At 33.6% G+C, this 12370-nt stretch overlaps 1 protein-coding gene across 1 annotated transcript; it reads right to left on the reverse strand.

The window, feature by feature from the left end:
* Positions 1 to 5836: 5836 nt before the first annotated feature.
* Positions 5837 to 7837, reverse strand: LOC132295102 (protein JINGUBANG). Its single transcript, XM_059793185.1, has one exon. The coding sequence runs from the start codon at positions 7670 to 7672 to the stop codon at positions 6269 to 6271; it is 1404 nt and encodes a 467-aa protein (XP_059649168.1). The 5' UTR covers positions 7673 to 7837; the 3' UTR covers positions 5837 to 6268.
* Between the last annotated feature and the right edge of the window lie 4533 nt (positions 7838 to 12370).

Below are 12370 nucleotides of genomic sequence, written 5' to 3' on the forward strand. Positions count from 1 at the left end.
AAAGTATTATTAAAAAATATATATATAAAATAAAAAAGGGAGAAAATTTAGATGGGCACGTGCTTCCAGGTTCTTAATTTCCTCCGAAATCTTAAAACTTAAGAAAATGAAAACTTGTTTCGCTCCAATGAGAGTTAAAGGTCATTGCCATGCCAAAAAACACGGCATGGTAGGGTGCACGAACAAATGTTTACTATGGTACGCAATGGTAATAGAAGCACATGTTTGTGTGATAAAAAAACAAAAAAAAAAAATTAATAAAACGCATGTTCGTTGAAATGATTGCTTATGTTTCTTTGAAACTTCAACCTTTTTCTTTCTTAATATTTCTTATATATTCAAAGTAAACACCGTATCCAATCTTTACATTTTTTTCGTTAATATATAGTTTTTAAGTACATTTTTTAATGCATTTTCCGTATTTTACACAAGTCAATATCACATTAGTCCCATGTAAAATGCTATTTATATTTGAAACTAACATTTGTTTAGGTATATTTCTAGTGTTAACCAATTAGTATGTTTCTTCAAAAGTTGTCAAGCAAGTTGCTTCAACTTTTTGGACGGCTCGTTATATTTGTTTACAACTATGGAGGACTGTAGCATCGCTTTTAAGGTATGATTTTCCTGCTCTCTCTCTCTCTCACACACACACACACACACAAAGCTAAGAAGTGGTCCAAATTGCTGGTTTTTGATGGATCATTTCTTTTTATTATATATATATATATATATATATATAGGACAGCCACTGGAGAGAATATAATATGAATACATGTGTGTGTTTTGTGTATTCTGGAAAGCAGATGAGTTTATTGAAAAGCAACAAGCTACACAAAATGTATATGAGGGGGGCATATTTACAATGCAATCCCTGTAGGTAACAAGTTATAAAATTAACTATAATGTATGTGAGCCTTGTTTTTTATGAAAGTCGGTCCAAAATACTTTCCAGTATAATATAAATTATTTCACATATAGAGAGAGAGAGGGGAGAGGAAATTTGCTCACCAAAACTGCCCGTTTATAGGGTTGCAACTCGGGGAGATAAATTTAAACTAAACGAAGCAATTTTGGAATTTTCAACTACTTAGGTTTAAGTTTAGACTGAAAAATATCAACACGATCTTCAGTTGATTTAGGGTCATGGGTATTAGTAACTAATTCAGATATGAAATTTTAACTTATTCCAATATATATATATATATAATTCAAAATATTTAATACATTTTTATAATCATGATGAACCTCTTTTCTTTAGATATTGATTTATTGTATATTAATCCTTTGGGGAATTAATTAATTTAATTTCTTTACCTACTTACATTCAGTTTTTATTACTTATTATGTGTAGAGCACAGAAACTAAATTCAAAATCAACTCAATTTTCAATATAATTTTTCTAATCGAGCTCAATCCAAGTTAAAAAAATTTGAATATGAAGGCCGGGTTAGGTTAGACTTAAATTGAAGATTTTATATCTAAAATTCAGCCAGAGTAAACCTCAAGTTGTCTACGATAGTTACACCTCCAAATTATTATTTTTTCTCGACAACAAACTTCATTAAAAAATAATAATAATAAAAATAAACAAACGACCAAACCATTGAGTCATTGACCAAACCATTGGTCTGAATTTTGAACTTGGAGGTGGTCCTCGTACATAGGACAACCATTAACTCTCTCCCCCATTTAGCAAGAAACAAAAGGCAAACAAATACATTGATAAATAATATATGAACTGAAAAGAATCATCAAATCATGGGAAAGGTTCCTTAATCAAAATATCCTTAAAGCAAAGTCCTGCACTTCATATTCTTTATTTGTAGGGTGGTTAACCCTTTGGATTTCTTAAAACATGGAGTATTGTTTTCCAATTATGGTGGGTATAGCAATACCATGTCTTGGAGTAGCATTGCCATGTTTTAGAACACTTGTCCTAAAAGCTCATCTGGTGGTGGTTCATCATATATATACATATATAACTATAGAACTTAAGTAGTTTTAATTGTTGGTAAATTTCGTGCTTAAATTTTTATTTTTTTCAAGACAAGAATGTTAATGGTTAGTGATTAGTTGTTAGGGGAGGAGGATGGTGCAAAGCTCGGATACAGGCTCCCAGACACGGGAAACTACCCAACTATTAAGACAACAAGGCACTTGCGTATTAATACAATAAGTTACTGGATATAAAATTACACGATAATACTTACCCAAAAAAAAAATTACACCATAAAATATCTAACTTCTACTGGTACAACTCTAGGCATAAACTTTTGCACCTGTGCAAAATGGTTCTTAAGGAAGTGTAACATTAAGAGAGTTCTATCAATACAACTCTAGGCATGATTTGTGTTTAAATTGGGTTTTTCTAGTCTGACTAGCTAGATTGTTTAGGCACATCTTTTCTAACTAAAAAACTACTCCATGCATATTTTCTACATTTTTGCACTTAAAAATACATGGTTGTATACACAAGCTGACACATGGTAAATTGCATACATATGCACATACACTTACTCAGAGTTCTTATATGAAAACCAGATTATTGATTTGGTAATTATATTAAAATAATAATTAAAAAAAGTGTGTGGAGGAATGATGTTTGGAGCTGTAGATTAGGATACAAAGACAATTTTAAACAGTTTCTTGGAAAGGTTTGGTAAGCAGCATCTCCTTTAGGTGTTGGTATGAGATGGTTGCTTGCTTCCATAATTGGGAATAATTAAAGGAAACTATTCCTTTCTCTTTTGAGGCTTTGGGGGTTCCAACCCGAAGGAAAGTGGTCAAGGTCCCAAAAGGGAGGGAAAAACATTGTTGGTAGAGTAGTAGATAGATTTATGAGATTGGGGTTGTGGTACACGGTTCGAAAATTGGACATATCTGACTATATTTATATAAGTAATAGAAGATATTATTATTATTATATGGGATGAAATCATCAAGATAAACACAGCTCTCTCGGATCACTTATTATTTTTCTGTGAGATCTATTTTTATTATTATATAGGATGATTAAGTCGGTGCGTGTAGGCTAAACCTGATTCATGATAAAGGAAAGATAAATCGAACTCTAAACCTAGTCCCAAATGCAGAAGCTATCTTGAAAAATGGTTAACCAATGTGCGCAACGTGTCCTCAACATCATCAAGGGTACTACTAGTCTCACTCTTGTCCATTCCTAGTCATGAAGTAGACCCACAAGGGTCCCACACAAGGTTGCCCAACTTAGTAGGATTTGGTCAACTGTTAATTATACCGGCAGATCGAAATGGTCAAAGCGATCGACCGAAGCTCAGCTTCACTTGATCGAAATGATGGATTCAGGAAACTTAACTTATTGTCTGAATTATTATATAGGATGATTAAGTCGGTGTGTGTAGGCTAAACATGGTTCTTGATAAAGGAAAGATAAATTGAACTCTAAACCTAGTCCCAAGTGCAGAAGCTATCATGAAAAATGGTTAACCAATGTGCGCAACTGTGCCCTCAACATCATCAAGGGTCCTACTACTCTCACTCTTGTCCAATTCTAGTCATGAACTAGACCCACAAGGGTTCCACACAAGGTTGCCCAACTGGGTAGGTTTTGGTCAACCGTTAAGTATACCGGCAGATCGAAATGGTCAAAGTGGTCGACCAAAGCTCAGCTTCACTCGACCGAAATGATGAATCGAGGAAACCTAACTTACTGTCTGAATTAAAATGGGATATCTGTCAAGGGCAACCTGTCGACCGAAAATTCCCATGGCCTTTTTTTAGAATTCAACGCCACGGTCTCCACCATACATGAATAAACGAAATGGCCATTTTGGCCTCATTACATAGTTTTACGAATCATGCCATTACAAACATAAAATGACTAAACGATAGAGTAGAAATCATATAGGAAGTCTAAAAGATGCAATTGAGTTTCTATAACATCTCTCTTCCAAAAATACATCTAATATAGTCAAATTACATCATTCATACAAAAAATCAAATTTCACAAAAAAAAAATGCTACACTAGCACATCAAGAGTCAACCTACATCAAGCTACTTGACCAAGTCAATTTCCATCACCAAGGCTTGCCCTCCATTAACATCTCATTTCTTTTAAAAGCTCAACATTATCTCATTTTCTTTCAAAATAAAAAATAAAGAGTTCAAATCTCAGCAAGATTATTGTGAGATTTTTTTTTTTTTTTTTTTTTTTTTTTTTTTTGCTGAAAAGACGGAGAAAAAAAGAAAAAAAAGAAAAAAAAAAATCACAAGGAAGATTGAAGATTTTAATGAAAGAAAATGTCAAAATATGATGATATTGCGACTTGTCAAGAACCATTTCCAGCATTTATTCGTTCTACCAAACAAAGCCTTCAAGAGACTTAGAGATAATTAAATAGGAAAAATGTAGATGGTCATTAAAAATAAAATACATAATAAAAAACACCTTTAACTAATAGGGAGGAAAGCCTAGTGAAAGATTTCTATTAGGTGGGTTTGTTCAGCAACATCCCTTATTATATTTTATATTTTATTTTCCTTTATTACATATGGACTAGACAAATGTTTTCATGATGATTGAGAGAGAGAAATAAATAAAAGAAAAGAGGTAGACCAATATTGTTAAGTTTGAGGGTGGTCCTCGAAGGGGTCAACTACTATTTCCACTTTGCTAAAGACAGAATTAAAAAAATAAAAAAATAAATATAAAAAAAATAAAAACAGTATTGAAAAGAATGAAAAAATAGTAATAAGAAGAAACATAAAAATAAAGAAAGATTCCTTAGAATCTTAAGAAGCACTCAAATCATGGATCCTATGTAAATTTGTATACATACTGTTTGGTGGGGTAGCAATGCTGTGTCTTGAAGTTGCATTGCCATGTTCTTGGGCTTTTCTCACAGCTTCTCAGAGGGTTTGCCTTTAACTTTGTCGGTTTGTCCCAAGCAAATATAAGTCTCCAATTAGACAAAAAAGAATTGAACAAAAGGCAGTAAACTTCAACACACACACACATATATATATATATAAAAGGGACCGGAACTACATGTAGATTCAGGGGCCCATCATGGCCTCCTCCTATCCTTCAAATTTTTTAAAAACCTAACTTTTTTAATTAACATATAGCCTGTCAATTTAGACTTTTTTTTTTTTTTTTGTAAAAAAAAAAAATTATTTTTTCCCTTAATTTATTACAAAAACCTTATATATAAATATTTTTTTAAGTTTTCTTCTTTATATAAAAATTATATAAGACTTTTATCCGGGTAATTGTCCCAAAAAAAAAAATTGTCATTGTCTTGGTAGAGTAGAATGGGAAAAGGGGATTCATCTCAGGTTTGAAAATTTCTAGAAAGTGGTTAACAAAATAATTTTTTAAATATTTTATTTATTTAGAGGCTACATTTTGTGACTGGTAGCTCTTCCAAGGAGTCAATTGCCAAACTTGAGTTTGTCTAGTGGAAGAGAACTGAATTCACCCATTGAATTTAGGATATAAGAAATTTAGTTTAAAGTTGTATCTAAATTTCATTCAATTCCAAGGCCAAACTGAGTTTATTTCGTGAATTTTCTTTAGGTTTGATCTGATATTATATATTTGTTAATAGATTATACAGTTTGAGAGAACTTAATCCACACTTTGAATTTAGGATTAAAGAAAATTTAATTTAAAATTTTATCTAAATTTTATTCAATTCCACAGCCAAATTGTCAATTCGAAGCAATCAAACATAACATCATTGTTGGTTACGTAATTCTGCATTCACCATGAAACCTTGAGTCATATGCTTTCTTCTTATCTGGAGCCTTAATTGTATGTTTCAGAACAATATATAACTGACAAAAAAAAAGAAAAAAAAAAATTGTATATTGCATTGAATTGAATCACTCAATGCCCTAAATCACAGTTCACAAAGGATATAAATCTATACCAATACATAAATTAAGAGGGAAAAAAGAAAAAGAAAAAAGAAAGACCACACATTGTATCATGTCCTTGCACCCAAATCCTTTAAAAATATATTAAACCCCTATACCAATTCACAATAGTAACTCAAAAAAAAAAAAAAAAAAAAAAAAAAAAAAAAAAAAAAAAACCAACTTCAAAATGGATAAGGCCCTCTCCACCTTGACCACAAAACTCTAAACCAAAGTATACTCTTTTCAATATTCTTGAGATTGACTATAGACACGACTATCAAACTTGCACTGCAGACACACAAAAAAGGACCAGTGCTCTATCATTCCCAACCCTTTCAAAAAAAAAAAAAAAAATTGTACCTCCTAGCACAAGATGATTGGATTTTTCTCTTCCTCAGCCTTACAAGAGTGCTTTGGAACCCACCAAACTCTGAGGCTCTTATCAAGACTTCCACTGTAAAGCAAACATCCGCCTCCAACACTACTAGGTGAAGCCTGCAAGCACTTGACAGGCCCTTCATGACCCCTAATGACCCCAACCCTAAACAGTCCACCATTAACCTCTCTCTTCCATATCCCAATACTCTTATCAGCTGAGCCACTGCACAAAAACTCCCCCATCAAACACACACACAAAACCGCCATTTCATGAGCCCTCACCTCACAAACCATCTTCCAACTATCAAATCCCTCATTCCCCAACCACCCCATCAAATACCCATCCGACCCCCCTCCGTAAACCACCCTCCCGTCCTCCGAAACGATCACTGAATTCAACGAAATGTCCTTGTGCCCCTCCAAGATTCCCTTCAAGCAATGTGAGCCCTTCCCCTCCTTCCCCCACGCCTTGATCTTCCCGTCCGCCGACGCCGAATACACCACCCCCTTGCTTGCCACCAGCCCATTGATGGCATCATCATGAGCCTTGATTGATTCCAAACACTTCAAATCCGAAACCCTCCACACTTTTAGAGTCTTGTCCCAGGACCCGGAGTAGATCAACCCGTTGTAGACCGCCAAGCACGAGATGCTATCGGCGTGCTCAATCCACAAACGCCTGTGGTGTCTTCTAGTCTGTACATAATTGCTTTGCTTCATGAATTTCCCCAAATAGTCCTTAGTAGTGGGAAGAGTGTCGACGAGTCTGAACACATTTTCGGACCTCCTCGACACCTTCCACACTCTAATTCTGCTGTCTTGATGCGCTGTGAAGACCTTGTTGCCCACGGTGACGAGCGCCTTCACCGAGCCGTCGCCTTGTCCGAACTTCGTGAACTGCCGGAGGTCAGGCTGCTGCCACACTATGATGTCCTTGCCCTGCGAGGCGCTCAGGATGAACTCGCCGCACAAGGCCAGGCACGAAACCGATCCGATATGGCCCGACAGCACAGCCAGCGATTTATACGAGTAGAAACCCGAACAGGGTACGCTTGAAATTTGATGTTTGGCGAGGAGGTGTGGCTCGAAACGATCAGATGTCACAGGGCTGTCGTCGGCTTCGCTGCTGGCGCTGCTGCTGCTTGTTGTTGCGGCAGATAACAATGGGGTTGTTGATAGTTTCTTGTCTGAAATAAGAGGATTCAATATTGGATTCACCATGTCTTCTTCAATTCTGTTATTGAAAAGAAAAAGAAGGGTTATTGCTTCTTTTTTTTTTGACAGGAGAGAGAGAGACGGGTGAAATTGTGGAGAAGAGGAATTGAAATATACAGGAGAAAGTTGAGGTTTTGGGGATTGTTTTATACTAAAGAAATTAACTACTACCATGGAGCGGAGGGTACCTACCAAAAACAAATAAATCTAGAGTGGAATCTATGGAAAACAGGTGTTCATAATTAATTTTTAGAGAGAGAGAGAGGGGGTGTAGAGAGAGAGAGAGGGGTACTGCAACGGCTACTTTGACAAATCATATAAGTAAAACCAACTGGAAGAACCATCGACTTCTACTTTAAGGGAAAAAAGAAGCTGTTATGCAATATCTTTCTCCTTTGTTCCGTTGACCAATCAGGGCACGCCAACTAAAGGTTGTGACCTTTGGTAGGCAAGTTTCGTTGCTGAGAATTCTATTATACAAATGGAAATTTTTGACCCTCAATTTTAAATGGAATAATTTAATAATGCAAAAATTGATGTTTAATTAAGTTCCTTTTTTTAACCATAAATCACGTCATTATGTATATAAACATGGATAAAATTTTGAGGTATTATTGAATCAGTTATCTATCTGACTTCTCCATTTCTCTTATTTGTTTTGTTACTTCCTTGATTCTTCCTCTCGAATTCACTCTCTAAGAAGACATGAATACATATATATATATATATATATATAAGATGAATACATACCTTCAATCTTTTTAGAAATCCTGATAAGATTTGTTTTTTCCTCTTCAAGCAAACATATACGTTTATATGTATTTTTCCCAGAATTTTATGAATCAATTTTGCAAAGTGAAAAAAGAGAGAATTGTGCGTCAAGAAGAGGAATGGAGAAATCAGAAAGATAGAGAGGGGTAGTCAAAACCTCTTCAACTTCTTTCTATATTTATTTTTGGTATCTCTAGAGCGCAAATAAAATATTAACTATTTAGATAATTATTACATGTAGGATTTGGACTAGTAGTAGACTAATTTTATCGGAAAAAGATATGATTATGGAGTTGAGATTTTGTATTCTACTCCATATATGGAAAACAAAAATCAATTTGTAAAACAGAATGGACTCAAATTTTTGTCCTAATTAATGTCATATGGGCTTAATTAACAGTTCAATTGATTTGATTCCGTTCTAATTTAAAAGAATGATATTTAAGATTGATTTGGTTGTAGTGTACACTTAAATCATGAAATATTAATTCTTTATAATACATATTATTATAAATTTGGTGAAAGATAAATAAATGTTGAATGTCGGGTAAAAAATCAAAGTAGACTAATTAGTATTAAAAAAAAAAAAAATCAGGAAAAAAAAAGTAGTATTATAAAATAAAATAAAATCTAACATATATATATATATATATATATATATATATATATATATAAATTTTATGTTTATTATTATTATTATTATTTTGACAATAGAAGTCTTGGAATAGATCTTTAATATAAAAGAAAATCTAAGAGATTATTTATAAACTAAATTTTTCCTTGAGCAAAACAATGAGATGAATACTTGAAAATACTGAATATGGTCACGCATAATTTTCTTTTTCTAAACTAATTTGACGTGTATTATGGAGAAATAAAATGATATAAACACATTTTATTTTCCTAGGAAGTTAAAGCAAATCCATAATGAAAAGTCCTTTACAAGAATGACTTGGTGGGAATGAATTTGAGAATAAAAAGGCCTTTGGTTAACATCACTCTAACTGCAAAAGTGATTTTACTTACATGGCACTGTTTGGTGACAAAATTGTAATTACCACAAGTTTTAGCTAATACTCTGAAATAATATTTATTTATGTTACATTTTGACCCGATTATGAATCATATTAGGACTAATTTTGTCATCTTAAAAAACACATAAAATTAGGAATAAACACAGGGCTTACATACTTGCATGCTTACATCTGGACTCTTCCACTACTAAAAAAAAAAAAATCAATCTACTGTGCCGAAACTCCCCGTCTTCTTCGCAGAGAAGATCGGAGACATAGATCCCTTCCGTTGAAATAAAATGGAGAAAGAAGGTTATTTTGGAACATATTTTATGATTTGTAGGGTCAAAATTGTGATCACATCATTTATCACCTAAATCTTCAGATTTGGAGAAATGGAATTCAAAAGCCTCATTTTACGGCTTCCGTTGAACGGGCTTTTGAGGACATGGACTTCCTTGAGAAGCTTATTTAAAAAAATTACCAAACACACACATTTTAATGGAATGCCTTCCTGCCCTTAAAAGTCCATTTTGGAGCCCCAAGCCACGCCAAAGAGGGCCTAAATATATTATAAGATGGTCTGACCCAACATTATCTATGACCCGAACAATGTTACAATAGGGAACGATCCAAGCATTTCTAAGCAGATTAGTAGCCCAGACCTTTTGGGCCAAGAGAGGCCCACTAAAACAGTCCATAAATACAAGTTTACAACCCAATGATTCCCTTGATCATTAATTTGCTTTCCTTTCAACCAAACAAGGCGACTCTTTTCTTTGTCTAAGAACACCTCTTCCATCTCATCTTTTCCATCTTCCAACTCACTTCAAAAACTTTGGGCTAAAACCATTTGAACTTAACTCACACAACACACACACCCATTGGTACACCATCGGAAAGCTGTTTATTGCTCTGGTATGTAGCAGATCGGAAGTACATTTTCGTCAAACCCACTTAAATTAGGATCTTCTCTGTCCAGTTTTTGTTTTTGTTAAGTGTCATGATTTGTTTAGTTTGGTATTTAATTTTGTATTGATCTTCAACTTATAATTGTCCTTATAGATTTTTACTTTTCCATCAATTTATTCGTCATTGTTGTTTTGTTTCTTTGTTACTTCTTGTTTGAGGAATTACTGAGAATGAATTTAGTAAACTAAGGCTCATTATTTTATCCATTTTCATTATTCTCCGTAATTGTTAATAAAAAATTGTGTATTCATGTGTGATTAGACGATCGTGTTGCCACAAGAATGAGTGCTTAAAATTTAAAGCTTTTATATTTGATACTCCATCCGTCCCAAAATACATGTTCTGCAAGGGGAATTCAACTTTTTATGGTAGCGAAATTTTAATGTTTTTTTATTATATTGATAAGAATCAAGTTTCAAATATAATCTTATTAAAAGACAAAATAATGTTTTGTAATTAGTGCAGTTATTTAGTTAAAATGATAGTTTGAGAATGTTATAAAAAATAGTCCATTCAATTTTGAAATGCTGCATGTTTTTTAAAATATTTCAAAATAAAGAAATAAACAAATATTTTAGAATGGAAGGTGTAATATACCTTTAAAGTATATCTTTATAGCACACATAAAATATACCTTCAAAGTATGTTCGCCATGTGTCAACATACTCTTCCCTTCTTATATAATCTTTATTTAGTACATGGACAAGCTGCCCAAATTTATTCACTAGTAAGTACTATATGTGTATGTATATATGTTTTACCTCGCCTCATGGAACTGTGTAACCTGCAATACCAAAAAGCAAAATATTTATTAATTTGTGCATAGGACTGAAATTCTGACCGTCACAGATTTATTTATTTATTTGTACATAAAAATGGCAAAATATGGTTCTATTCTTCGGTTTAGATACTAACTTGAGCAACCAAATTAAAAAACAGAGTAATGATATATAATGGGTAAATTTGATTAATTTTATATGAGTAAAGACTGATATTATCATGATATTATGAAGATGAATGACATCACAATAATATCAGCCCCACTCACATAAATTAGTGTCGGAGTTGTCCAACTTTTAACTCCAATTTATAGATTATAGAATACAAATGAAGGTGAAATCGATCATGAAAGTATCCCTTGCCATGTTCACAGTATTGAGAGGAACAAAACAGCCAAATTTTGTCACCCCTGTAAATATAGTGGTACTAAAACAGTGCGTGCGACACTATTGTATGAGAGAATATACAATGTACAAATATATTCATATATTTGTATATACGAAAGAGATTAATGATGCTTACTTCCACATATGGTTCCAGGGCTAATCACTTGGCCGCATAAATCCGAAACGTTCACAAATTTTTTTGATACGAGAACATCTTGATTACTGGAGATGGTCTCGCAAAAGCATGTCATATCCACCGTGTTGACAACATCACAGCATTCCTGTGATGGCTCAACATGTAGCGATGCAAATGCATCACATGTAGCGATGCAAATGCATCAGAGCATTTGTCTAATAAATCATACACGTTACCTTTGCCTCTGCACGGCATATCTATATCTATACACTTGCCACAATTTATCATCCCAGCAATCACAAGGACTGCCAAAACCATGAAATGAGTGCCAGACACTGCCATCTTTCTATCTCTATAGATTCCTGTTTGTCTGTGTACGTGCTCTTTGTTATGTCATATATATGTACATATATCTACACACACACACATATATACTAGTTTTAGTATGTAGGTATCACAAGGACACTTTTGTATGTCCATCTCTAAATCTGACTAATGCACGGAGAAATTTATGTCACAGTTATGGTTATGACCAAGTAATGTGTTATGCATGAGCATAATATCTGCTGAGTACTGCTGGATCGAGAAGGCGCATATATGAAATATTGGGTACGACTGGGCATACAAAGTCACCTACCAGCCAATGAAAATCAATATAGCAATTAGTTGAGAGTAGTTTTCAAAAATAGATGAGACCAATTTTATAGAATGATGTATTTCTACTTATTGGGCATACCAATGATGAGGCATCTTGGCCATTGAATATCTTCTCCTGATTTCATCCTAATACTTTTAATATTCATGATGTGGTGAT

Source organism: Cornus florida, unplaced genomic scaffold (assembly GCF_030987335.1).
Source record: "Cornus florida cultivar Cherokee Brave unplaced genomic scaffold, ASM3098733v1 CherokeeBrave_3.0.0_Hap2_Chr02, whole genome shotgun sequence".
Lineage (NCBI taxonomy): Eukaryota > Viridiplantae > Streptophyta > Magnoliopsida > Cornales > Cornaceae > Cornus > Cornus florida.

Bases quoted from the DNA above. Each gene is read 5' to 3' on its own strand.
- LOC132295102 (XM_059793185.1), bottom strand. From the start codon at position 7,672: ATGGTAGTAGTTAATTTCTTTAGTATAAAACAATCCCCAAAACCTCAA.